The sequence below is a fragment of the Peromyscus eremicus genome, unplaced genomic scaffold (assembly GCF_949786415.1).
Source record: "Peromyscus eremicus unplaced genomic scaffold, PerEre_H2_v1 PerEre#2#chr22_unloc_1, whole genome shotgun sequence".
Taxonomy (NCBI): domain Eukaryota; kingdom Metazoa; phylum Chordata; class Mammalia; order Rodentia; family Cricetidae; genus Peromyscus; species Peromyscus eremicus.
Genome location: NW_026734286.1, coordinates 11,651,686 through 11,679,179, shown reverse-complemented (window position 1 = coordinate 11,679,179; position 27,494 = coordinate 11,651,686). Strand labels below are relative to the sequence as shown.

The 27,494-nt window shown below is 55.0% G+C and overlaps 2 protein-coding genes across 2 annotated transcripts; both read left to right on the top strand.

Moving 5' to 3' along the window:
• Window positions 1–284: 284 nt before the first annotated feature.
• Window positions 285–8,108, top strand: Gzmm (granzyme M). Its single transcript, XM_059251833.1, has 5 exons — window positions 285–679; window positions 5,928–6,087; window positions 6,981–7,119; window positions 7,195–7,464; window positions 7,830–8,108. The coding sequence occupies exons 1-5, from the start codon at window positions 625–627 to the stop codon at window positions 8,001–8,003; spliced, it is 798 nt and encodes a 265-aa protein (XP_059107816.1). The 5' UTR covers window positions 285–624; the 3' UTR covers window positions 8,004–8,108.
• Window positions 8,109–15,433: 7,325 nt separating this feature from the next.
• On the top strand, window positions 15,434–23,106 carry Bsg (basigin (Ok blood group)). The gene is made up of 7 exons (XM_059251980.1): window positions 15,434–15,568; window positions 21,150–21,309; window positions 21,515–21,597; window positions 21,682–21,818; window positions 22,070–22,346; window positions 22,743–22,767; window positions 22,972–23,106. Exons 1-7 carry the CDS (start codon window positions 15,502–15,504, stop codon window positions 23,033–23,035), a joined length of 813 nt encoding a protein of 270 aa, XP_059107963.1. The 5' UTR covers window positions 15,434–15,501; the 3' UTR covers window positions 23,036–23,106.
• The last annotated feature ends 4,388 nt before the right edge of the window (window positions 23,107–27,494 follow it).

Below are 27,494 nucleotides of genomic sequence, written 5' to 3'. Positions count from 1 at the left end.
CTCACGACTCTAGTCCCAGCACTCTGGGCAGAGGCAGGCTAATCTTGATGAGTTCAAGCCCAGCCTGGTCTACAAAGTGAGTTCCAGGACAACCAGAGCTACGCAGACCTGCCTCAAAAAAAAAAAAAAAAAAAACACACCTTCAGGCCATCCTGTGCTACATGCAATTTGAAACCAGCCTGGTAACCTGGTCTACATAGAGTTCAGGCCAGCAACAGGGCTCTGGGTGAAGGCTTGCCACCACTGGGGACAGGTGTGCCAGTCCAGGGCCCACGTAGCACGTAGTGGAAGGAGAGGACGTACCCCTGCAAGTTGTCTTCTGTTGGGGTTGGTTGTCAGCCAGCCAGACCATGGGTTCACTCCAGTGCTAAAGGAAGCAAAAAAAATCCTAAAAACACCAGGAAAACGATCACTGGGGACTGATCACTGGACTCCAGTGCAGCCCCCAGAGACAGTGGCTTTGTCTGACTTCAAAGACACTTTCTAAAACCACCCAGAGCAGGGTGTGAAGGAGGAGCTGGCACTTATGCTAGGTGGGCGGGTCTCAGAAGGCCACCTGTCCTCACAGGAAGAGAGTGGAGAGTCACCCCCCCTCCACCCCGGGTCCACAAGTCCTGAACCAGGATGGCGGTCCACCAGTCCCTGCTGCTCTTGCTGGCCCTGGAGACACTGTGGGCAGGTGAGCATGAAGGGAAACAGGCCTGGAGCCCGGTTCTTGGGGGTCTGGATGGGAGAGGTGGATTTGTGTACTGGGAAATTAGATAATCCAGATCTCTTGAGGATTGGCATCTACGAAAGAGCATACGCTGAGTAAACCTAAACCCTGAGCTCAGAACTTGAGCGAGGCAGGAGGATCGCCATGGTTCAGTTAGAGTAAGACCCTATCTCAAAAAACAAAAGTGGGTTTAGGATATATCTAAGTTGGTGGGCCATGTGCCTGGCATACGCAAAGCCTGGGTTCCATCCTGCATAACCCAGGCATGGTAGAGACCAGAGGACCAGACATTTAAAGCTATGCTCAGCTCTGCTGGGTAGAGGCCAGCTGGGTCTCACACCCTGCTTTGGAAAAAAGGAGGGGAAGGGGTACACAGCATGGTGGTACATGCCTTTAATCCCAGAACTCAGAGGCAGGTGAATCCCTTGTGAGTTCAGGCCAATCAGGGCTACATGATGAGACCTTGAAAGCTGGGCAGTGGTGGCGCACGCCTTCAATCCCAGCACTTGGGAGACAGGGACAGATGGATATCTGAGTTTGAGGACAGCCTGGTCTGCAGAATGAGTTCCAGGACAGGCAGGGCTACATAGGGAGACCATCTCCAGGGGGGGAAACAAAACATAGGTATGCTTCAAGCCCAGCACTAGGGCAGGAGACAGGATCCCTGGGGCTCAAGCTGAATCATTGAACTCCAAGCTTGAGACTTTGTCTTAAACAGTTAAGGTTAGAGTGATTGTGAAGACAGGACTTGATCTCTGGCTGCCATACACGTGTACACACACAAACAGTTAAGGTATAGAGTGATTGTGGAGACAGGACTTGATCTCTGGCTGCCATACACGTGTACACACACACATTTATTTTTGAGACAAGGTCTCAAGATTGTAGTCCTGGCTGACCTGGAACTCACAGAGATCCTCCTGCCTCTGCCTCCCAAGTGCTGGGATTAAACGTGTGCGCCACCACTGCCCAGCCTCACCCTCCTAATTTTTAACACTCATGATTGCTTAGAACCGTCTCAAAAGAACGAGGAGAGAGGAAGTTGGCATTTTGCAAATATAACAACTCTAACTTAAGTTGTGGCCTGCCCACTCTCAGACAACACAGTAACTTTTTGTCTTTGGTGGAGACACAATGTAGCCAAGGCTGAGGTTAAACTTGAGATCTTGCCTCGGTCTCCCAGTGGGATTTTAAAGTACGGACAGGGGCTGGGCCTGTGCCTCAGTGGGCAGAGCGAGCCCTCTCGCCTAGCGTGGTCCACCAGGCATAGTGGCGCATACCTGTCCTTGCAGTCCTGGGGAGGTGGAAGCAGGGGGATTGGGAGTTCAGGGCCATCCTTAGCTACATGGTTCCAGGCCAGCCTGGGCTACATGAGACACTGTCTGAAAATAAAGGTTTTTTTTTTTACAGGGGAAGAAAAGCACACACGGGTGAGAAACTTCCTTGGTGGTGGAAAGCTACTCGGTTATGGGTGCTAGCTGCACAGCTCTGCAGATTCAGGTTGGCCTGGGAGTGTGAGCTGACTCCCTGAAGCCACAGAGGTTTCTCTCTCATTTACACTTGCTTTAGGGTTCTTCTTCTTTTTTAAGCTTCAAGGATTGAACTGGGTGGTAGTAGTGCACACCCAGGTGGATCTCTGAATTCCAGGCCAGCCTGGTCTAGGGAGTGAGTTCCAGGGCTAGACAGAAACCTTGTCTCAAATAAAGTAAAGCTTCAAAAACCGTACAGAACAGAGAACTCAACTCTGCCATGTATTAAAGCCCTTGGATGGGAACCAGCCCAAGAAGCAGTGGTTGGGTGTCCCGGGGCTGGTCATGGAGCACCGCACTGCCATGGTAGAAGTGCGCCCCGTGGCGGCCGGTCACCGGCAGCGGGTGAGGGTGGATGGGGTCCCTTACCCAAATTCGCTACAGCTCCCCTGAATGCAGCAATTCCACTAAGTTCAAACAAGTGCCCTGCAGCTCATCTCGGCGACAGAGGCACGTGCACTTAGCTTTCCCCAGGAGAAATTGCTCCAGGGCCACAGCTGCTAGCTGCCGGGAAGAGTCCTTTCAAAAGAGACTTTCTTACATCCAGCAAACAAACCCTGTTCAGGCTTGTACAACCCCAGTCCTGAGGCCCCAGCACTCTCAACGCCACTCACCCCCGGGGCTCCAGGAGGGAACCCAGCCCCTGTCAGCTGTGGTTCTCAAGCAGCCCTTCCAGGTCTGGGAGGAAACCCAGCCTCAGCCAGTCACAGCTGCTGCACCCCTGGTCCCGTTTACATTCACTCGCTGTATTACCCTGGGCATCTGGCTGTTAGGTTATGGGGACTTGCACCTCCTCCCTCTGCTAGCTGCTTCTCTAGTACTGGCTTGAAGGGGAGATGCAGGACTAGCAGCGAGGGTCTGCCATGCTCCAGGAGGTTTTTGCGCCAGGGCAATTATGGGTGACTGTCACTCTGATAGACGACCCCCCAGGTGAGTCTAATTCTGCCCCTATAGAAGGAGATGAGTACCCTCTGAGAAGGAGAGACCTGAAGAGCCTCCAGGGATTTTTTGTTTTGTTTTTAAAGATTTTATTATTTATTATGTATACAGTGTTCTGTCTGCGCGTAGGGCAACAGATCTCATTACAGATGGTTGAGAGCCACCATGTGGTTGCTGGGAATTGAACTCGGGACCTTTGGAAGAGCAGCCAGTGCTGTTCTCTGAGCCATCTCTCCGCCTCAGGGAAAGTTCCCCCCATGCCGCTCAGTATTCAGATCTAAACTGTCCCAAATTAGTGCCCACAGGCCAAAAGCTTCCACTGGAATCTTGCAGCCCATGTTCCTCATGATATTGTTGCATTTTGACTCCAATTCTCCCCCAGGAGTCTGCGTCCAGAGTCCCATAGTCGGAAAACCAAGGACATGGCTCCTCTACAAACTCCAAGAACCTCTGCACTTGTTGCTGTTCTACATTAACTCCTAGTTTTCAAATGCTCTGCAAGCGAGTACACAAACATCTGCTCACTGTTTCCCTGCCCCACAGCGGCTTCTCTCTCAGACTGCTAAGTCTGCAGTGGCTGCTCGTTCCAGGATGCTATTTCCTGTGTGCCAGGTCCAGCACTAGGGAAATTCTCTTACCCTACGTTCCTTCCTATTAAACCTGCACAATATCCATATACTTAACCCTATATGTTTACCTAATTTTATAGATAGAAATTGAGAGAGAGAAAGAGAAACCTAGACAGAGAGATACTTGCTGCAGCCTAACTTTTTTTTTGGGGGGGGGGGGTTTCGAGACAGGGTTTCTCTGTGTAGCTTTGCGCTTTTCCTGGAACTCACTCTGTAGACCAGGCTGGCCTCGAACTCACAGAGATCTGCCTGCCTCCGCCTCCCGAGTGCTGGAATTAAAGGCGTGCGCCACCACTGCCCGGCCAGCCTAACTTTTATTACTTGCTTCATCTGTATACAGTGTTTGCTCCAGAAGAATAAAATGCCACCGCCTTAACCTTAATACAAAACCAGACATGTCCAACTGCTTCCGCGGTGCGCCCTCCCCCACTCACTTCCTCTGCACCCAAGCCCCTAGTTCTGGCGCCATCTGTGGGAGGCCACCCCCCACCTTTTAAAAGGGTTCCTATGAGGATGGAGGAATAAGAAACTTCTGGATAGAAAGATAGCGAAGAGGAGAAAGTCAGAAACACAGAATAGCTTTGCGAAGACCTGGATCAAAACCCACCTGTCCCTTCTGTCTCTTCAAAGGGGCCTTTTATAGCAATGCCAAGGGGCAGGGCAAGACTTCCCCCTTGCTAGATCAAAGCACACTGCACAGCCAAGGGTAGACCCTTCCAAACACTGGTAACCACGCCCATGGTCCAATCATCCCCTTATGCAGTCCTGCTGGGTAAAGAAGCTATATTCTCGGACCCTGGGTAAGTTCTCACTAGGAAACCTCGTGGGTCTCTGCAGTAGGGCCTCCAAGGCTGCCTGGGGTAAGTGTGGACTGGCCATGTGGCCCAGAGTGAGGCAGGATCTTTAAGGAATGATGGAAAATCCAGATATTTTGAGTTGCTTCACATTAAATTTTCATCACCTATTTTAAATTTTTTTTTTTTTTTTTTTAACGACAGGGTTTCTCTATAGCCCTGGCTGTCCTGGAACTCACTCTGTGGACCAGGCTGGCCTATTTTAAAATTTTAATCCTGATCCTGATTCCGTCTTTCCAGGGCTGGGATGACAGGCATACCACTAGACCTTGTTTCTTTGGTGTGGGGGGACTGGAACCCAGGGCTTTGTGTGCAGTGGACAAGCATTCTACCCACTGAGCCCAGCCAGGCACCCTGTATCAACATGTCAATGGAGTTTATAGAGAAATAGTTCACACACTGCTCAGCTCACTGAAGTTCAGAAGCCACACAAAAATATAGGCACAAGCCGGACGGTGGTGGCGCACGCCTTTAATCCCAGCACTTGGGAGGCAGAGGCAGATTGGATCTCTGTGAGTTCGAGGCCAGCCTGGTCTACAGAGTTCCAGAACAGCCAGGGCTACACAGAGAAACCCTGTCTCGAAAAGCCAAAAAAAAAGAAAGAAAGAAAGAAAGAAAGAAAGAAAGAAAGAAAGAAAGAAAGAAAGAAAGAAAAAAGGAGTGTAGATACCCCCACAGCCCCAAGAGCACTCACCCCCACACCCTGGTACCCACAAATCCACTTCCTGTTGTGGAGTTTCACACTGTGTGGCCTTTTGTGTCTGATTTTCCCCCAGCACCGTTTCCTCAAGGCCCTTCCATTGTTACAGCACGTGTCAGAACCCTACACCTGTCCAGTGTGTGAGCAGAGCGACAGGCACTCACTCATACATGCACGCCCTCCCCTGTGGCTGCCAGTAACTTTTCCTCTCACTTTACATTTTATTTTATTACCTTTTTGAAGTTTGGGATGGTGATGAGTGTAGTGCCCTCAGAGGCTTCAGAAGGGAGCGTCAGATCTCCTGGAGCTGTGAGTCACCTGGAGTGGGTGCTGCTGTGTGAGAGCGGCCGGAGGTTCCCTTACCCTCTGAGCCATGTCCAGCCCTTCGCTCACATTGTAAGCCTGGCCTCTGACAGCTGAGAGCTTCTGATCAGTTGGGCCTAGTGGGATCTGGGACAGGTCAGTGGGGATCTCATACAGCAGATCTGCCGATTCAGGGCTTCCAGGCCTAGAGGAAGGTTGGGTGCAGCTCCCCTAACCTGCTTCTCTGTCTCACTTTAGCAGGCAACACATCTGAGACCCACATCATTGGGGGTCAAGAGGCTGCCCCACACTCTCGCCCATACATGGCCTCTCTACAGAAAGCCGGGTCTCATGTGTGTGGGGGAGTCCTTGTGCATCCGAAGTGGGTGTTGACGGCTGCCCACTGCCTGTCTGAGCCGTGAGTATCCCACTCGCTCCCCTACACCCCCAGAAAGACTCCCTGGCTTAAGGCACTGAAGGACTCAGGCCTACCAGTTCAGGCCAACCCTTGCAGGGCTATATAGGCTATTGGTTCTGGTCCAGTGGGTCACATGGTACAGGAAAGAATGCCTCCATCTGACACCCAGCAATCTGTGAAAACCAGCCTGCCAGCCAGACAGAGCCTGCTTAGCAGGAACTGCCCTCAAGACACCACTAAATAGATCCATCCTGGTAGGACTTCGTTAGTGGTAGAGTGCCTGCCTAATGCCTGCTCTCATCCTCAACACTGAAGAAACAATCCTGAGCCCTGAACAAAAGGAAGTAGCTCTTGAGTGTGCTGGCGTGAGCCTTTAATCCTCAAGGAGGCAGAAGCAGTGGATCGCTACATGATCGAGATAATTCTAGGCCAGCCAGAGTCAGATAGTAAGATCTTATCTTAAAGACAAACAAAATAAAACAAAAAACCAAAGTTAGCTGTGTATTCCAGAAGTCTAGGCTTCAGGTATGGCTTGATCCAGCTGTTTACTCAAGGGCCTCTCACATGGCTGCAAGTGTGGACCCCTGAGTCCTGTGGAAAGGAGTTATTTCTCTGTAGTTTTGACGATGCAGGAAGTCAACACAAGCCCACCCCAGAGCAAATCACAGAAGAAAGGCTGTAGTTGGGGGATGAGGGTGTTGAGCTCTTCAAGAATCCCCCAGTCTGGCGCTGAGCAGGAGCCAGAGCTGGAAGACACCCCGGGGGAGGAGGTTTGCAAAGATGGAAGATGATCTGCCAGGAGTGGGCTGGGAGGATCTGTGGGTGCGTGAGAAGGGGGGAACGGCAGTTCTCCGGCTGTGGGCGGCTGTGGGCCAGCGGGTTCTGCATTGCAGGCTGGAGCAGCTGAAGCTGGTGCTGGGCCTGCACCACCTCCACGACTTCCGAGATCCCGGCCTCACCTTCTACATCGCAAGAGCCATCAAGCACCCTGGCTACAATCGCAACTACGGAAAGGACCTGGCGCTGCTGAAGGTGCCGGACTGAGGGGCAGAGGGCCGCCCTGGCCGGGCTTCCCTCACCCCCTCACTGGCCCTCCTGTCTCCACAGCTGGATGGGCGGGTGCAGCCCAGCAGGAATGTCCGACCGCTGTCCCTGCCAAGGAAGAGCCGAGCCAGGCCCGCAGACGGCGCTTGGTGCAGCATCGCTGGCTGGGGAATAACCCACCGAGGCGGGCACCTGGCTCCGGCCCTGCACGAGTTGGATCTGCGTGTGATGAACACCCGCATGTGTAACAACAGCCGCTTCTGGAACGGTGCCCTCGAGGACGACATGCTGTGCTTGCAGGCGGCGGAGTCCAAGAGCCAGGCACCCTGCAAGGTGAAAGGGATGGCCTGGAGGCCAGGTCTGGGCAGCAACCCAAGCTGGCTTCTGACACCTATTGGGGGAGGGGGAAGACTAAGATTCATATCATTTCTCAGATGCAGAAACCCAGGCCCTGGGAGAGCAAGCAGGCTGTCTAGGTTGGAAGTCAGGAAGCCAGAGAGTTGTGGTTTGAAATCCAGCATTACAGACTCGTCCTCTGGGCCCAGAGCAAAGGCCCTGGGGTAGAAAGGAGAGAGAAAACAGGGGAAGGAAGACAGGACAGGGATGCACATGTGGCTTGTAAGCAGCCCAGAGCCCCCCGGGCCCCTGGTCCCCTGATGCAGATGCTAAAGCTGACCCGTGTCCCTCACCTCCGGCAGGGTGACTCTGGAGGGCCTCTGGTGTGTGGCAAAGGCCAGGTGGATGGGATCCTGTCTTTCAGCTCCAAACACTGCACAGGCATCTTCAAGCCCCCTGTGGCCATCGCCGTGGCCCCCTACAGCCCTTGGATCAGGAAGATCATCCGTGGCTGGTCACATCAGCCTCTGCCCTGATGTCCCAGATGACCTGGATACTCACTGGCCGGGGGTGGGAAGGAACTAGCTGTACCTCTAAATAAATAAGGGACCAATAAATCATGATGTATCTGTTGAACCCACCGCTGTCTGCCTGTGGCCTCTGTGAGCCTCCATTTCCCCTATAATACAAAGGCAGCCCTTCCCAGTGGCTCTCAGGAGAGTTCTAGGACACAGGAGGGCCAGGGAGGTGGCACTCGCCTGCTTGGAGCCAAGGCAAGAGCAAATAGCAACAGGTTGGCCAGCAGGGGGCGCCAACTGCCCTCTGTGGCTCTATCACATGAGGTGGGGAGATGGGGAGGCTCCACACAGAACATCCCCGACTGACTTCTGTTTTACTGACACCTCCACACAAGCAGCTAAAGTATGGTTCAGTGGGTGTCAGCACAATCAGCATCAGTTCAGAACGAAGCCCCATCCCCATGAAAGGCCATTCCAACCCCTCCCCAGACTCTTCTTCCCTCTGTGGGTTCTCCTGGACATTCCCTGTCACGTGATCTCACACTGTGTGGCCTTTGTGTCCTTTCATATTGTGGCAGGTGTAGGATCCTCCTTCATCTAACTACCTGGGTTCTTTGGGCTCTAAATTAAATCAACAGAAATGGATCAGCAGGAAAGAAACCATCACCATGGTGTGTTAGATAAGTTCACATCAAGGGTGCCTGGAAAACATGGCACTCAGCCCTTACCTGACATCTCTGCAGTGGGGAGGCTGAGGCAGGAGGATTGCCTCAATTTCAAAGTCAATCCGAGCGATGTGACACCCTGTCCCAAAAGCGGGGGTGACTTATCCCTACAGCCTTCGCCCAGAATATTCTTTTTTCCCTTTGAGATAGAGTCCTGTCAGCCCAGGCTGGCCTCAAACTCCATGTCTAAGGTAGCTGAGGATGACCTTAAAATCCTGGTCCCCCCTCTGCCAACTCCTGGGTGCCGGGGTGACAGGCGTGCTGTATACACCCTCTTGAAGCCACTGCTGGGGGGAGCCTGCTCTACTTAGCTGTTCTCCTTGTTTCTTTCACAAAAACAGCTTCGCAAGAACAGGAAGTCTGAGAAAGGCCAGCCAGAAGTCAGAGGGTAGAGGGTGGAATTACAGGGATGAAGCTCAGTGCCTTCGCCCGGCTGATTTCCCACCCTGCCCTTTGTCCCAAATTGCTGGGCTGGCTCAGCCTTGTTCTCTGCCCCAGGGAACATCCCGTGCCTCACCTGGCTTCCGGACTCTGGGTGGCCTTGGCTCTATAAAATATGTTTCAAAGGTATCAGTGGATTAACTTGGTTTTATGGACAGAGAAGGGCCTGGAAAAAACAAAGTTGGGAGTGGTGGGTGCGCCTGGGGTTCCAGCCCTCGGAGGCCAGAGTGGTCAAGGCAAGACTTCCAGGAAGGCCTGGGTACTGAGCCAGATCGAGGCTCTAAACAAGGAAAAAAGGGGGGGCTGGAGAGGTGGCTCAGAGGTTGAGCGCATTGGCTGCTCTTGCAAAGGACTTGGGTTTGAAACCCAGCACCCACATGACGGCTCACGGACCACTGTGACTTAGCTTCCAGGGGCTCAGACACCTCCTTCTGGTCTCTGAAGCCCCCTCCCCAAAATAAAAATAAATCTTAGAAGAAGAAGAGTGAGGTGGAGGCATGAGGCTCAGAAGTTCAAGGTCAGCCTCTGCTAGGGATTTAAGGCCAGCCTGGGCTACATGAGACCCTGTCATCCTGCCTCCACCTCGCCAGTGAAAGGCATGTGCCAGCTGTTTCCGCACTATGGAAGCCGGGAGAGGCCAATGCTCCACTAATTAACTTCCACCCCAACGCTGTCTTTCTCTTTTTATTTGTTTGTTTTGACTTTTTGCAACAGGATCTCTGTAGCCCTGGCTGTCCTGTAACTCCCTGTGGAGACCAGGCTGGCCTTGAAAACTCTTGGTAATCCCATGCCTCGGCCTTCTGGGCGTAGGGAGTCACAAGTGCGAGCCACCTTGGGGGCTGGCCTCATCTTCCAGGGACATTTGTGCTACTTCTGACCCTTCCTCCCAAACAGCCATGAAACCTGGGGTTGGGCATGTGCATGCTAACCTTAGGCATCAACAAAAACCGTTTCAATTTTGTTGTTTTGTTGTTTTGAGAAAGTTTCTCTATGTAGCCCTGGCTGTCCTGGAACTCTCCCTGTGGACCAACCAGGCTTAGAGATCTCCAACTCAGAGATCCACCTGCTTCTGCCTCCAGAGTGCTGGGATCAAAGGCGTGCGCCTCCATACCCAGCTTGTTTGTGTTTGTCTGAGACAGGGTCTCTTACTGGGACCTGGGACTCACTGAATTAGCTAGCCTGCTGTCCAGTGATTCCCGGAGATTTGCCTATCCCTCCCTTCCAGCACTGGGATTACAAGCCCTGGACACCACTTCAGGCTTCCTGTGCAGACTGGAACACAGATCTTTATGTCTGTGCAGCAGGCTTTTACAAATTTAGCAGTCTCCCCAGCTCACTCTAAGTTTTCTTCTGCTGGTTGACATCTTTGGGGCTAAGCCAGGAGGTGTGAACACACTCCTTTAATCCCATCACTCAGGAAGGAGAGGCAGGCAGATCCCTGAGTTCAAGGCCAGCCTGATCTACAGAGCAAGTTCCAGGACAGCCAGAGCTACGTAGAGAAACCTGGTCTTGATAAACTTAATAAAAAAAAAAAAAAAAAAAAAAAGCCGGGCAGTGGTGGTGCACGCCTTTAATTCTGTGAGTTCGAGGCCAGCCTCTGGAACCAAGTGAGTTCCAGGAAAGGTGCAAATCTACACAGAGAAACCCTGTCTCGAAAAACAAACAAACAAACAAAAAAAAAATCATTGAAGCTTTTACCCATAAACCCTCAAACACTCATCCATGGCCCCTTCCCATGGACATGGTGGCCTCTGTCCCTGACTGTCCCTCTAGCAAGATTGGTAAAGCCTAAAAAAGGAAGTGGCCAGCTGGGCCTCAGCCACCAGCCTGAATGCTCACGGCCGGCTGGACTTCCTCTCTGCTCTCAGTCTCCTAGCGGGGTTCTGGGGCAGCTCCAACTGGACACAGATCAGAGGGGCCTGGCCTGTACGTGGCAGGCAAGATGTTTACTGATGCTGTCCAAGCCTTCTCAGCTGTCCCTTCGTCTAGTCCCCTGATGGCGTGAAGAGCAGGAGGCCCGGGGCTTACAAAGAGCGGGACACCCTCTGTGAACAATATGCAGGCTGGAGTGCTCGCCCCACCTGGGCAGTGGAGACCCATGTGGTTTTCTCTCCTCTCTCTCTCTTCCTCCCCAACCTCTTGAGGCAAGATTGTACTCTGTTGCCTAGTCTGCTCTCCAGCTTGCAGTGATCCCCCTGCTTCAGCTTCCCGAGTGCTAGGATGACAAACATGTACCAGCACACCCAGTTCCCCCCAGGACAGCACTGGCTGGCCCATGCTGGACACCAGACACAGCTCCTCAGCAGATCCCTACATACAGCAGGGTGGGAACCGCCAGGCTGAGTGCCCGGGTGGCTAAGGCCGGGCCTGGGAGGTACGACAGGGTTCCGGAAACATCACACCGTGAAGAGCCAAGTGGGAGACCACCATACCACAGCTAGCTGCGTCCCAGAGCCACACAGAGGCCGTGAGCAGCGAGCACGGGACACAGAAGACCTGGCCTCAGGATTCGCAGCTCGCGTGCAGCCGGTATGGTGAGCACGCCTGCTGTGTTGCTACTTTTCTGTTGCCCTGATAAATAAAACACCAAGACCAAGGCAAGTTATGGAAGAAAGTTTATTTGGGCTTACGGTTCCGAGGGTGGGGCAGCGTGGACTAGGTGTCGAACAGACACGGAAGAGCTCACATAGTGAACCACAAGCACAGAGCAGAGAGAGCGAACAGAAACGGGGTGAGACTTTTCATCTCAACGCCCGCCGACCCACGGGGACATACTTCCTCCAGCAAGGTTGCACCTCCTCCACCTCCCCAAGCCAGGCCAAGCATTCCAATGCCTGAGAGTATGGGGGTCACCTCAGCCAGACCTCCCCATGTCACCTCTGCATTTGACAGGAGGGTCCTGAGTTTTAGGCCCGCATGGAAACAGAGGAGCCTGAGACAAAAGGAAAAGAAAAGAGGTCTGGAGAGGTGGCTCAGTGGTTAAGAGCTCTTGTTGCTCTCAGAGAGGACTTGGGTTCAATTCCCAGGACTCACAAGGCAGCTTACAACCCGCTGTAACTTGAGTTCCACGGAATCCAGTGTCCTCTTCTGGCAGGGCTGGGAACTGTACCCATGCGGGGCACAGATTGTGCGGGCAAACGCACATACACATGAAATAAAACTAAATAAACCTCATTTATACGTGAATACACACTAATACAAATAATTAAAATAAAAATCTAGAATAAATTGTGTAATGTGGTGGCGCAAGCCTTTGACCCCAGCACTCGGGAGGCAGAGGCAGGCGGATTTCTGTGAGTTTGAGGCCAGCCTGGTCTACAGAGGGATTTCCAGGACAGTCAGGGATACACAGAAAAATTCTGTCTCAAAAAACCACCACCACTAACAACAACAAACCCTAAAAAAAATCTAAACAGTCTTGTTTTTGTTTTTCAAGACAGGGTTTCTCTGTGTAGCTTTGTGCCTGTCCTAGAACTCACTCTGTAACCCAGGCTGGCCTCGAACTCGCAGAGATTTAATCCCAGCACTCAGGAGGCTGAGGCAGGTGGATCTCTTGAGTTCAAGGCCAGCCTGGTCTACAAAGAGAGATCCAGGACAGGTTTCAAAACTACACAGAGAAACCCTGTCTCAAAAAAACCAAAAAAGCTTGTCGGTGGTGGCGCATGCCTTTAATCCCAGCACTCGGGAGGCAGAGGCAGGCGGATTTCTGCGAGTTTGAGGCCAGCCTGGGCTACAGAGCGAGTTCTAGGACAGCCTGGGCTACACAGAGAAACCCTGTCTCGAAAAACCAAAAAAAAAAAAAAAAAAAAAAAAAAGTTAAAAATAAAAGCAGCCAAACGAAACAACAAATGTGTATGTTACAGCTATATCTCAGTAGACTGAGGGAACTGGGAGAGCCAGATTGCTGCCAGCACCCAGAGCACAGGCAAGCGGAAAGTCTTCCTATGGGCTGGGCTGGCTCCACAAAAGAGTCCTCCCCAGGTGGGCAAGTCAAAAAGAACTGGCTGTGCTCACATCTGCAGCCAGAGTCCCGGACCCTGGTCATGTAGGTGGTGCCGGGGAGGGTCCTTCCTTCCTGTCCCAGACTCAGGGACTCTGGCTCTCCAGGGCCTTGAGGCCTCTCCCCCCAGCCTCTTCCTGTGGCTTTACCTGGTTCTGCTATGACTCTTTTTGTCAGTTACAGAGACCTAGTTAGGGACTGGGGTGTGTGGGGCTGGACACTTGAGTGTGTGGATTCCATATCCAGCACAGCAAAAAACAAATAAAATGAAATTAAATTTGGGCTTAGCTGAGTTTTAGCTAGGTGGTGGTGATGCACACTTTTAATCCCAGTACTCGGGAGGCAGAGGCAGGAGGATCTCTGTGAGTTTGAGGCCAGCCTGGTCTACAGAGCGAGATCCAGGACAGGCACCAAAACTACATGGAGAAAGCCTGTCTCGAAAAACTTAAAAAAAAAAAAAATCTAAATTTTAAAATTATGGCATTCAAATTTCATGGATTGGTTTGTGGTTGGTTATTTTCTTCTTCTTTTTTTTTAAATTTCATTTCAGTTTAGGTGTACAGGTATTTGCCTATATGAATGTTTGTGTACCACTTGCGGGCCTGGAGTCTGAGGAGGCCAGAAGCAGGCATCAGATGCCCTGAACTGGAGCTACAGATGTCTGTAGGCCGCCATGTGGGTGCGGGAGATAAAACCTGGGTCTTCTGGAAGAGCAATCAGTACTCTTGAACAGCTGAGTCATCTCTCCACCCCCCTCTCCCTTTTCTTCAGTGCGTGTTTTTTGGTTTTGTTTGTGACAGGGGCTCCTATAGCCCAGGATGGCCTCAAACTGGCTGTGTAGCCTAGGAGCCCTGAACTCCTGATTCTCTGGCTTCCCGTCCGGGTGCTGGAATGACAGGCATGTACCACCATTCCTGACGGCTTTCCACATTTTTATCTGCTAATCTAGGCAGTTCTAGAAACTGGTCTTGGGAGGTCAGGTGGCTAGGTCAGTCAGGCGAAAGGACTTCTCAGAAGTCTACAGGCCATGGAGGGTCAGCTGGGCCTGGGACCCTGCGAGGGGCTGGGTCGGATGAAAGGACTTCAGGAGGCTGCAGGCTATGTAGGGTCAAGGAGGATTCTAGAAAGCCTGGGAGGGGCTGGGCTTCACTGTGTAAACAGGCCCCGGCTTCAGCCAACCTGAAGTTTCCCAGAGGCCCGAACATGCAGGGGGTTAGGAATTCCCCACGCGGGCGGCCCAGCCTTGTTTGTTTTGACCCTAAGGCCCTTTGATGCCAGCTGGCAGCTCCCCTGCCCTGGCCCTCGTTCTGCACGTAGCTTGGAAGGCCCTCTCCAGGAAGGCTTTGGGGATTCTGGGCAGTTCAGAGGCCCCCAAGCCTCTGAGAGGCTGCTGCGGCTGGGTGTAAGTGGGTCACGAGGCTCAGAGCGATTTACCCTGGAGCCCTGGCCCCTCTGACACAGGCTCTGTCCGTCCTATCACCCTGCCCATGGCTGTCCTTCCTGGCCATTCCCGAAGCTCCTGGCAGGGTGTGCATACCCTCCAAGGAGCTGCTGACCCCTGAGGCTGCTGCCAACCCCCTGGTTACTCCCACCTCCCACTTTTATTTGGATGGGGAACTGGGTCTGGGTTGCCTAGCTGATCTTGAACTCCAGTGTAAGCAAGCGATCCTCAGACTTCAGAGCAAGTAAGACCCACAGTACGTTTTTGTTTTGTTTTTTTTTTGTTTTGATTTTTAAATTTTGTTTTAATTTTTGAGATGGGGTTTCTCTGCGTAACCACCACGGCTGTCCTGGGACCCTGTAGACCAGGCTGGGCTCAACTCACAGAGATCCGCCTGCCTCTGAGTGCTGGGACTAAAGGCGTGCGCCACCACCGCCCGGCTCAAATGTAATTTTTTTTTTAATGAAAAGGAGATCGGAGCGTGGCGGCGCACGCCTTCCCTCCCAGCACTCGGGAGGCAGAGGCAGGCGGATCTCTGTGAGTTCTGGAACAGCCAAGGCCATGTGGAGAGACCCTGTCTCAAAAAAACCATCCAAAAAGAAAAATCTGAGTCCACCCGGGACCGTCCGGGATGCAGGCCCCACCCCGCAGCGGGTGTGGCCTGCGTGGTCACGTGCCAGCGCTCCCTCCGCCCGCCGGGCTTCCGCAGCGTGGGCCCCAGCGGCCGGGGCTGGGTACGTGCCTTCTCGCTGTAGCGCCGGGCGCCCCGCCCCGCGACGCCGCGTGCGTGCGTGCGTGCGTGCGGGCGGGCGGGCGGCGGGCTTGCGTGCGGGCTGACGCGCGTGCGGGCGCCCCGCCCTCCCGTCCTTCTTATAGAGCCGCTGAGGGGCCGCGCTCGGAGGAGGCGACATGGCGGCGGCGCTGCTGCTGGCTCTGAGCTTCGCGCTCCTGGGCGGCCAAGGCGCCTGCGCGGCGGGTAAGACCCGGGGCTGGGGCACGGGCCTCGGGGAACCCCAGGTTCGCGGGATCCGGTAGTCTGGGGAGCCACAGCTTGGGTTCCGTACTCGGGGAGGAGTAACTGGCTGCGGGTGACCCTCGAGTTGACCCCCGACCCGGGCCGGGCGGCAGGGTGCAGGGAGGTGACCCCGGGGACGCGGCCCTGGAGAGACACATCTACGGGAGACGTCCTGAGGTTGGGGGGCCCGGGGGTGGAGGGGGCCGCCACCTTGCAGCCGTCCCCGCCTGGGCATGGGCTGGGAGGTAACCCAGAGGATCTGGAGTACAGGAGTGAGTGGAATGACCCCAGATTCGGGGCAGCTGGAGATGGGGCCGCTGCCTGACTGCCCCCACTCCCGGAACAGGGCTGGGAGGTGACCCTGGGGGTTTGCGGAGACAGTAGCGACTGCAATTGGCCTCGGTTTGGGGGAGCTGGGGAAGGTGTGGGTGGAGGTGACCCTGAGGCTGGGAGGCACAGTAAGGCCCTGGGACGACACCTCTGCGTTTGAGTGGTCGTGGACGGAGCTGCTGTCTCGGGGTTAACACCTGGGCGACAGGGCTGGGAGGCGACCCTGGAGATTGACCTCCTCTTGGTTTAGGGACCCAGGGGCACGAGGACGAAAGGAGTCACCACGCTGATAGTTCCCCACGTGAAAGACGGGGCTGGGCAGTGATCTCGTGCAGGAGGGAACTGCACGACATCTGGGAGAGAGTTGTGGGACTTGGGGTGGGGGGCGGCGTGCTGCCGGTGGCTTCCTCCAGATTTGGGGAGACCTGGAGGCTGAGGAAGCTGCCACCGTGGGGAGGGCCCCACCTAGGGAACATGTCAGGAGATGACCCCGAGTTTGGGAGACCTGGGAGCGGAAGGAACTGCAATCGTGGTGTCCCCACTCAAGAAACAGGATAGGAGTGACAGCCCCTAATTTGGGAGTTAGATCTGCTACCTTGGTGTCCACACCTGGGGAGGATGAGGATGGATGAGAGGCAGCCTTTCCTGAAAGGTTTGGGGAAGTTGGAGTGGAAGAAGCTACCATTTCAGTGTGTCCAAACTTGGGGACCAGGCAGGGAAGTAATCCAGGGGATTTGGGGTACAGAAGTGCCTAGAGGTGAAGTCTCCAAGTTTGGGTTTGTGAGTGGCAGTGAGGTAATTCTGGGGATTTGGGGTGCAGTGTCGTTGAAGTTGTGGTGATGTGAGGGTAATGGAAACCAAAACACCAATAATTTGGTATCTCCACCCAGGAGGAGAGGTTGGGAAACAGCTGGGGGTGTGTGTGTCTTGTGCACAGTGGTCCTGATGTAGGGGATGGGGTGGAGGAAGGTGCTATGTTGATGTTTCTACTTAGTGAGTGGAGGACTGCAGCACTGTTTGGGAACCTGGAAGAATAAGAGTTGCTGTCCATGGGGTGGGGGTGGCATTGCCTGTAAGTAATGTCCTTGAGTATTGGAAGATGTGGATTAGAAAGGGGGTGAGAAGCCGGGCAGTGGTGGTGCGTGCCTTTAATCCCAGCACTTGGGAGGCAGAGGCAGGCGGATCTCTGTGAGTTCCAGGACAGCCTGGTCTACAGAGTGAGTTCCAGGACAGCCAGGGCTACACAGAGAAACTCTGTCTCGGAAAACCGGGTTGGGGGAGACCCTGTGGATTCTTGGGGTACAGAAGTGCCTGGGGATAATGTATCCTGGGCTTGGAGGACTGGGGCTGGGTAGAATCTGTTGCCCTGGTATCATTATATGGAGGTTGGGTGGGGAGTTCCTGTCCCTAAGTTTGGAAGAGTCCCAATTAGGTAGCTCTTCAGGTGTCCCCAGCTGTCCCTGTCCTCATTGGAGTGAGCTGCCAGGCTTGCCGTTGCCCACAGGGGCTGTATCCGTCATCCCTGCTCCTTGGCAATGGCCAGTGTTCTTGCCTCTGGAGGAGATGGAGGTGTCCCCTGGGCTGGAATCAAAGCTGTAGGGGGGCTCACCTGATCTAGGATTCCCCTGGGAGTGAGTGCCTGTGAATGGCCCTGGTTCACAGGCTCCAGGACTTGGGGGATTATCATTCTTGATGAGATTTCCGGTGGCAGGCCCAACACCCAGCTTGCCCCCACCCTGGAGTCTGGCCCATTCTAACCTTGGGTTTTTGCCAGATTGGGGCTCAAAGGGGAAACTGAGGTCCAGGTGGGGAAGGCTGGTGTTCAAGGTCATGGCAAGGTTGAGTGTAGAGGGCAGTGGAGCAGGCCTGGAGCGCATGGGCTGCTCTCCTACCTACTCCAGACAGAGCAGGCACAGGGCAGAACCTGAGCTCTACTGGAGAGTGGGGTTCTTTGGCAGTCGATTCGGGAGGGGCTGTGCCTGGCGGCAGTCCCCGGGTTAATCCTGACCCACTTTACCAGTCCCTCTTCCTCATCATCAAAACATCTTGAGGTGCCCCCATGAGGCTGGCTCTCGGGTGTGGACAGCTGCCCCCGGCAAGGTGGATGCAGCTGATAAAGTGCCCTGTCCCAGATGAGGAGCCTGGCAGGAGTCTCCCACTCTGCCTGGGCGCAGGCCCAGTGCCTTCCTGCCTGGGTTAAGCAGACCTTTGCAATGCCCAGGGGCCAAGCACAAAATGTAGCTTGCGGGCAGGTCTCAGCCCTTCCTGGGAACAGCCGAACAGCCTGGGCAGGGCTAAGTTCAGTGTACAGTGTGCCGTGTTCACTGTCCACCACACGGAGGGGAGGGAAGTGCCCCGGGGCGGGCCCTGCTCAGAGGGCCTGTGTGGCACGGGCATTCCTGTTTTGTTTTCCTGGTTGTGTGAGGCTGGGGTTTGACACTGGGACCTCTTAGAGGCTGGTGTAAGCTCTCCACACTCCAGTTTCACACAGCCTGAAGAGCTGCTTTGCCAGCGGCCACCCAGGTCTGATTTAACCCGAATACCTCAGGTGACAGTGCATGGTGGAAGAGGTGGCAGGCCGCTAGCTGGGTCAGCGCTGGGTCGCGGGAGGCTGGGTGTGGGCTGCCCTCCAGAGCAGTGCCCCCTCCCTACACCCCGTGGTGCTGGCTTGTTTACCCATGGCCCAGTCTGGCCCTGCTCCCGCCCGGCTGTGAGTGGGCAGGGAGGAGGGCGCTGTTTTTAGACCGAGGTGATGGCTGGAAGCTGTGGGCTGCAGGTCACGTGGCCAGACTCCCAGCTTGACTTTCCAAAGGCCCTTGTAGAGGCTCCTGAGGTTGGGATCCGGGTTATTGGTCACCCCTAAGTAGTGTAGATGGTACCTTTCCAGACACCTGTACCCCAGCTGTCTTTAGGCTCTGGTGGGGAGGTCGCTGACAGATGCCAGAGAGTTCCACAGAGCACCTTGCGTTTCTGAGACTAGATCCTGGCCCACCTAGCAGGTCCTAACGGCCTGGCATGCGACTATTCGGCTCCTGATCCAAGGAGCCATGCCCCAGATGAATGATACCCATAGTGTCTCTTCAGAAACTCGACTGGGGTCCTGGGGGCATCTGTCTTTCCTGACGTCAGTCCTAGATGAAGTGTTGATACAGGCATCCTGGAGCGGTGGGCAGAGAAGTGAACCAAGGGAGCCAGGCTGTGCCCTCTCCCGCCCTGACTTGCCACACCCACTCGCCTGGAGCTGCAGGTTGGACGGTCTGGGAGATCTCAACTCTGGAATGTAGGTTATTAGGAAGCCATCTCTCCACCAAAGCTGCTAACTGTGTCGTCTCTTCCCCAGGGACCTTGGGGCCACCTAGGTGGCAGGTGCCTATCTTGGTCCCCACCGCCCAGTACAGGGCCTCAGGGCCCAAATCCATACACTTGTGCCTTCAGACACACCCATGCCTTGTGTAGGCATGCAAGGGCCTGCCTTCCTTCCCCTGGGACGTGTGTTTGAGGCAGGCATACAGGCCCCTGCGTAATGCTGAAAAGCCCTATCTTAATTACTCTTTCATTTTGGAGACAACTTTAATCCTCTGGCCTGGAACTCCTGGCAGTCCTCCTGCCTACATCTCCCAAGTCGGGGAATTACAGGTGAGCCACAACACCTGGCTCCTGTTCTGTCTTCTGTCTTTTTTTTTGTTTGTTTTTTTGTTTTTTGTTTTTTTTTTTTCTCGAGACAGGGTTTCTCTGTGTAGTTTTGGCGCCTTTCCTGGAACTCGCTTGGTAGCCCAGGCTGGCCTCGAACTCACAGAGATCCGCCTGCCTCTGCCTCCCGAGTGCTGGGATTAAAGGCGTGCGCCACCACCGCCCGGCTGTCTTCTGTCTTTTTTAAAATTACATTTATGGGGTGTGTGTGTGTGTTGGTTGGCTGGTTGGTTGCCCGTCCACAGGTCCCTGGGTCTTGAGGATCAAACTCAGGACTTCAGGCTTGGTGGCAACCACCTTTGCTCAGCCCCTGGGCTTCTGTTTTTCCACCTAACCTCCTGCTTCTCCCCACAAGCAGAAGGGAGCTGGAGTTTGTTGAGTTTGCCTCAGACCAGGCCATGTGGCAGGCAGGCCCTGTGGTTGGCCTTCTTCCTGTCTCCCCTCCCTGGTAGTAATGGGTGCTAACCCTCTCCCCTAGCTGGCTTCCTCAAGGCGCCGCTGTCTCAGGAGCAGTGGGCGGGGGGCAGCGTGGTGCTGCACTGTGAGGCCGTGGGCAGCCCCGTCCCTGAGATCCAGTGGTGGTTTGAAGGGAATGACCCCAACGACAGCTGCTCCCAGCTCTGGGATGGCGCCTGGCTAGACCGAGTCCACATCCACGCCACCTACCGCCAGCATGCGGCCAGCACACTGTCTGTGGATGGGCTCGCCGCAGAGGACACGGGCACCTACGAGTGCCGGGCCAGCAGTGACCCTGACCGCAACCACCTGACCCGCCCACCCAGGGTCAAGTGGGTCCGTGCCCAAGCAAGCGTGGTGGTCCTTGAACGTGAGTGGCCAGGGCACCTGTCCTCTGTTCTCCTCTTGTGCCACCCAGCCCTGGCTCCCACTCGTAGAACCAGATGCCGCTCTGCCCCGCCACCAGTTGAGGCCTCCCTGGGGACATGGGTGGGCCAGACACCCATCCGTGTCACCTTGCTGGGTGCTGACTGGCCCTGCCCTCCTGCAGGTGGGTCCTCGGCTCCCATCCCAGGCCTGTGGTCTGTCGTATTCCACCCTGACCTCCATCCTGCTCTCTGTGTACCTGCCCTCCTGGCTCGCAGCCTCCCCTGCCTGTGTGTCTGGTTGGGGTGGGGGCTGCTGCCCAAGTGTTCGCTCTGACTGTCCACTGCAAGCCGAGCGGTCCAGCCAGGTGACAGGCTCTCCAGAACCTTCTGGGGGCTTAGTTTCCAGTTCTGAGTGAAGGAAATGAGAGGCACCCACACGGCTTTGTTATGTGGGGAGTTGGGCCTGGTGCTCCCCCTGAAACACATAGCTGTGGGAGCAGCAGACGAGACTTGGGCAGCCGAGTGTCTTACCTTGGAAGTGGCTTTCTAATTGGACATTAGCTTGCCTTGGAAGGAGTCCGGGGCTGCAGAGTGTCAGCCACTGTGATTCCAAAAGCGGCCCTTATCGGGCCACGAGGCAGGCTGTGGGTCGAGCCCCTTACACACTGTGCTGACTCTTTGTCCCTGTGGCCTCTTAGCGGGCACCGTCTCAACCTCCATCAGCAAAGACGGCTCCAAGACACACTTCACGTGCACTCTGAACAGCAGTGCCGCCGTCGACATCCTTGGCCACCGCTGGATGAGAGGCGGCAAGGTACTGCAGGAGGACACGCTGCCTGACCTGCAGATGCAGTACTCGTGAGTCCATGGTTCTCGGGGCGCCATCATGACGCCATCCCCCAAAACACATGGTTGTGCTCGGGCTCCACACAGCTCTAGACGGGTCACGTGGCCTCGTTGTGTAGCATGAGAAGCCGAGACCCTGTGGTCTCCACAGCCTGCATGGGGAGGTGGCCGCCGCCATCCTTACGGGCTCCTTACGCCATCGCTCTGCCCCCTGCAGGGTGGACACAGACGACAGCGCTGGAGAGTATTCCTGCATCTTCCTTCCTGAGCCCGTGGGGAGGAGCAGCATCTTGGTGGAAGGTAAGCTGGTGTCCAGGAGGTGGCTGTGTGCGGCCAGGGGCAGTTTGCAAGCTTGGGTACCAGGCTGTCACCTCATTCTCACAGGACCACCCCGGATCAAGGTCGGGAAGAAGTCAGAGCATTCCAGTGAGGGGGAGAACGTGAGACTGGTCTGCAAGTCTGACTCCCACCCTCCTGTCATTCAGTGGACCTGGTTTAAGGCCTCTGACTCTGGGGACCAGGTGAGGGCTACGTGGGAACATGGGGTTCTGGACACGGCAGCAGCATAAGGGGCCTGGGGCTCTAGGACTAAGGAGGGCTGTAATGGAGACAGGACTTCAGGGATGGGGAGTGTCACAGAAGGGGATGGGGGACTTTAGGGACATGAGGCTTCAGGGATGGCAGGGACAAAACCGGGCCGTGGAGGATGTTGTGGGACTCCTGGAACGGGAGGGAAGGCCGTGGCAGATCGTGACGATCCCCTCTTCGCCAGGTGATCACCAATGGCTCTGAGAGCAAGTACCTCGTGATATCCACACCGGAGAGATCTGAGCTGACCATCAGCAACCTGGACATAAATAGCGACCCTGGCACCTACATGTGTAACGCCACCAACTCCCAAGGCACTGTCCAGGAGAGGATGACACTGCGTGTGCGAAGCCGTCTGGCCGCCCTCTGGCCCTTCCTGGGCATCGTGGCTGAGGTCCTGGTGTTGGTCACTATCATCTTCATTTATGAGAAGCGACGGAAGCCCGACCAGTCCCTGGACGGTGAGCATCCCTGGGTCTGGGTGAGTGGGTGGGGCGCCCCTCGCTGTCAGCCTGAGGGAGAATGCAGTCTGCTCATAGCTCATTCCTCTCTCCTCCTTCACTTGGCCACAAGCTGGTGTCCTCTGTGGTGAGCTCTCCCCTGTGGCTCAGGCAGCTGTGTGGGCTTGGGGCTGTGGGGGCCTCCAGCTGCGGACTGCATGGCGAGCCTGGGGTGTGGGGTGTGTTGGCCTCACCATGTGCTGATCACTGCATGCATGACACCTGTGCGGCACCTTGAGGGTGGCATTGTGGGGCAAGGTTCAAGCCAGCCACACTGAGAGAGGGGCCGCAGCTGGAAGAGCCTAGTGGATGCTGACACTTGCCCTCTCTCTTTCATGTGGCTGCTCGTCATCACAGAGGATGACCCTGGTGCTGCCCCACTGTAAGTCCAGCTCACTGTGGGCCCTGGGGAGCTGCTGTTGTCCTGTAGAAATGGGGGCGGGGGGCGCATCCATCTTTCACAGGCCTTGGTGGGTTCAGGAAAGGGGAGTGGCTGCTGTTGGAACAATGGCCAGATTGCAGACTCTCTCTGGTGGGGTGAGGCCAGCCCTGTGCCCCTCAGTGCTGAGCCTTTTTGTGTCCTCAGGAAGGGCAGCGGGCATCACCTGAACGACAAGGACAAGAACGTACGCCAGAGGAACGCCACCTGAATGGTGGAGCAGGCGGGGTTGGGGACGCCTGACCGCAGCCCAGCTTCCACCTCCACTCCATTCCCATCTGTCGTCCCCCCCCCCCCCCCCCCGACCTCCTGCCCCAATCTGGATGAAGACAGAGCCTCACTGTGCAGAAAGCCCACCTGGAAGAAGCAAGCCGCCCACAGCACCCCCGATTCTAGTTTAAACTAAACGAGGTTTCTATGCAGAGAATCCGTTCCTTAGGGGGTTCTGTTTGGTTTTTTTCCCCTCCCTTTTTTAAGCTTGTCACTACAACCCTGTGGAGTGGGGGAGTGGGGTCTTGTCCTTGGTCAGGAGGGAGAGGCCAGGACTAGCTCTGACTTCTTGGTGGAGGGGGGGTCACCACCTGCTCCCCTGTATGGGACTGCCCATCCCCACCATGGGCAACATGGCTGGGCCTGCTGGGACCCCACAAATAAAGACCTACCCCGCCATGTGTGTGCTTGCTGTATGTGGTTCCGAGAGCGAGTGTTGATCACTGACTGGGGATGGTGTGACTAGTAGGGCTTGGCATGGAGACAGTGAGGAGTGGGATCCCTAGAGCACTGGTTCTCAGCCTTCCTAGTGCTGGGACCCTTCAGTACAGCTCCTCATGCTGTGGGGACCTCCAGCCATGACATTACTATCGTTGCCGCTTCGTTACTGATTTTGTTACTGTTAGGAATCGTAGTGTGGATATCTAATATGCCACCCCGTGAAAAGGGCCTTTGACACCCAAAGGGTTGGGAACCACACTGCTCTAGGGTGTCAGAGAAAAGCCGGCCTCTTGAGGGCGCTGTTGACCATCCCTGGTGGTCTGTACTGCCCTTTGGCCTAGTACTAATCGTAACTGTTGCACACCCGCCCTCCAGGAAGTGTGCTGGGTTATGGGAGAGGCAGCAGGCAGCTTCAAGCCAAGCTGGCTTCCATGCATGAAGTTTGGGGCTGGGGTTGGGGCAGGTGTGTATGTGGGGTGCTGTTATTGCATAGTTTGGCTCTACAGTCAGCTTTGGTTCCAGCATAGTACATCCCAGAGTGGTGGTGGTCAGGGGAAGCAGGGTATCTCACGGGCTGGCAGACCTTTTGGAAGACCACAGGTAAAATGGGAAAGATCCTGACTTCCAAGAGCCACCAGAGGGCGTAGCACTTGAGTCCCCTGGTAAGACCTGTGCCCCCAGAACCAAGCAAATGGCTGGGATAGCTGTGGTGCTCACCTGAACTGGATATGCCTAGGTGCCTCATTTCTCCTTGTGGATCCCTTAGAAAAACAGGATATGACCTCGCCAAGGCAGAGTCAGCCCTGCCTACACAAATGTGCACATGGTCCTAGTAGGGGGAAGCCCAGGATGTCCACTCCCAGCACAGCCTGCCTATGGCGTACTTGGGGTTCTGTCCATAAAACAACGCCCCACACAACTGCAGGTGAAACCCCAGTCCTCATGCTCTTTGCCTCTGGGGCCCCAAGATGGTCACTGGGGCTCTAAGCCTGTGGGTCTTACATCCAGAAAAGAGGGCACAGTGAGGGTTTAGGGGGTGTTGCTTACTGAGGGCTGGCCTCCAGAGCAGTACTCCAGGGGACATACCTCACATCATCCAGGTTCTTGTCCATACAACCAAAGCTTGGTGAGTATTGGCTGCATGCCCATCAGCCCAGGACAGTTCAGGAGTAAATGCTTACCCCTGTCCTGAAAGCCTGCTCAGTTTCAGAGGTGAGATGGGCACAGGAACACCTTTGTCAAGACATTTAGAATGATCTGGAACTGGCCTTTGGGGTCCCCCTGGGAACCACAGGGTCTCAGGAATACCAGCTCCCAGCTGGCAGGCAGAGATGAGGCCCAGGGCCTTGGTATAACAAAGGCCCATTGATGGAGCTGGACCCCACAGGGACCCAGCAGCTGGCTGCTCACTTCTGCTCTGGGCAGACAGGGCTGCCCATCCCTCTCCAGTCCCTGGTCCAGCTCATCTACCCAATCCTAACCCTTCTATAAGGACGGTACACTGGTGTGTACCCACAGCACAAGGACCAGGATCATGAGGCCCAGGGAAGGAACAGCCAGGGAAGCTGAGCAAAGCAGCAGAGCTGAGGTTTGTAAAGACTGTGAAGTCCATCAAACGTGCTCCCCATGAACCAGCTTCTCCACCTCCCCACCGGGGCCGTGGGAGGAGCCCCGCCGCAAGCCTGAAGTGAACAACAGGTTGATGTGGTGATGCACGCTTGTCATCTCGCACCCCGGAAGTGGAGTCGGGAGGATCAGGGGTTCCAGGTCACCCTCAGCTACATACTGAGTAAAGTATGTAGACAAAAGTAAAACACTCCTCCCTGGTTAATGTGTAGACGCTAGGGAGACAGACCCCAGGGAGATGTGTGGTGGACACCCAAGCTGTGTGTGCGGATCAGAATCTGGGGAGCCAACCCCTTTCCTGAGCCTTACCCTTCAGGCCAGGAAACACACTGCGGATCCTGTCAGCCCAGGGGTCCAGCTTCAATTTGCTGAATGCTGCTGGGGCCAGCTGCCCTACTGGTCCACCCCTTCCCTGGCCTAGTTCTGTCTCCGCTCAAACCCAGGAATCCTGAATAGGTAATGACTGGTTAGTGCTGGGAGAATGGGCAGAGGGATTGGGGATGAGGAAGACCAGAGAAGACTGAAGGAGACCCTTGGAACAAATGATTTGACTCCTAGGTCATTAGTTTTCCAAAGGCGATGAGATTGTGTGTGTGTGTGTGTGTATTTGTGTATGTGTGTGTGTGTGTGTGTAGGGGTGGGTTATAGGGCTAAGCCGAAAACAAAGGTGTGTACAACTACACTCAGCGTTTGATTGGTTGACTGTCAGGGTCTTACCACTGTGTAGATCAGGTTGGCCTCAAATTCAGATATTTACTCGCCTCTGCCTCTCCAGGGCTGGGATTGAGGGCAGAGCCACTATACCCGGCACAAAATAAACTAAAAAAAAAAAAAAAAAAACTAGAGAAGCGGGCTTCGTGTTCTAAGAGCATTTATCGCTCTTGCAGGGGACCCTTGGCTTGGTTCCCAGCATCCACACGGTGACAAGCAATACATACTTCCAAGTAACACCAGCTCCAGGGATCCAACACCTTCTTCTGGCTTCGTTCAGGACCATTCGAGCATGGTGACAGATACATATATGTACCACATGTATGTACCATGGTGGTGCACATACATACATACATGCACATAAAACGATAAATATAGCCAGGCGGTGGTGGCGCACGCCTGTAATCCCAGCACTCGGGAGGCAGAGGCAGGCGGATCTCTGTGAGTTCGAGGCCAGCCTGGTCTACAGAGCAAGATCCAGGACAGGCGCAAAGCTACACAGAGAAACCCTGTCTCGAAAAAAACAAAAAACAAACAAACAAAAAAAGATAAATATATCTAAAAGAACAAAAAGTAGCTAGATAGTTAAATTGGACAGCTCCTGAGGAATGACGCCCAAGACTGACCTCTGGTTTACACACACTCACACACACACACACACACACACACACACACACACACCCAAACACACACGCACACACACACACGTCTGAGACTGCAGCCCTGAGCCAGGTACTTATCGAATATTTCAAACCCACTGGGGCAGGTGTGAGAATGGGTATGGGGAGAGCCGCAGCCAGGTCCAGTTGTCCTAGCATCCTCTGTGACCCCTGGGCTGGCAGACCATCTCCTAGTATGGCGGGTCCTCTGACAGCCTGCCGCTGGGCTGCCTCCGCCCCTGCATTCAGCCACAAGCCCTGGGGCTCTGGCGACCTGCCCGGCTGACATCTTCCCAGGGCGAACATAAAAGATCCCCCTTCATCTGGAACAGGCATGTGCCCTGGGGCGGGCCACAGCCTGGCACTGTCAACTCTGATGTTCAAAAGTGGATGCCAGGGGGGCGGCAGGGGTGTCTTTGGAGTCCCCAGGGTCGGGGCAGCCCATCTGTGTCAGATGAGGACATGCAGCTGGCAGGGCACACCCCTGACACCCCTGAACACCTACTGTGAGCAGGCACAAGTCCTATCTTCCTGTGATACTCAGGCCAGAAATGGTGCATGCTGGAGGGAGAACCTAGAAAGGACCAGGAAGATCTAAGGGGATCTGGAGGGGACCCAGAAGCATCCAGGAGAGTCTAAGAGGGGTCAGGGGATTTACTGATGTACTTAGGTGGGTCAAGGGAAACGAGATGGGGGGGGTGGGCAGGAGAAGCTAAGGTGCCCAGAGGGGACACAAGAAGATTGCCAAGAGTCCGGTGCATGAGAACTGTCTTCTCACCAATTCCCAGCTACCCTTCCCCTCTATTGCCGCCCCTCCCGCACCCTCCTGTCATAAAATCCTCCCCACTCTGTGAAGCTGGGTGGGTATCTAGAGTCAGATCTGGTGTCACCTGGCACATAGCCTCAGGCCACAGCTAAGGACCCCCAGGAGCCGATGTCTCCCCAGAGCTGGGGTGGAGGGTA

Coding starts and splice junctions, on each gene's coding strand:
- Gzmm (XM_059251833.1), top strand. CDS start 625: ATGGCGGTCCACCAGTCCCTGCTGCTCTTGCTGGCCCTGGAGACACTG. Junction 7,120..7,194: donor AGGACCTGGCGCTGCTGAAG/GTGCCGGACTGA, acceptor CTGTCTCCACAG/CTGGATGGGCGGGTGCAGCC. Junction 7,465..7,829: donor AGAGCCAGGCACCCTGCAAG/GTGAAAGGGATG, acceptor CACCTCCGGCAG/GGTGACTCTGGAGGGCCTCT.
- Bsg (XM_059251980.1), top strand. CDS start 15,502: ATGGCGGCGGCGCTGCTGCTGGCTCTGAGCTTCGCGCTCCTGGGCGGC. Junction 21,598..21,681: donor GAGCAGCATCTTGGTGGAAG/GTAAGCTGGTGT, acceptor TCATTCTCACAG/GACCACCCCGGATCAAGGTC. Junction 22,768..22,971: donor GACCCTGGTGCTGCCCCACT/GTAAGTCCAGCT, acceptor TTGTGTCCTCAG/GAAGGGCAGCGGGCATCACC.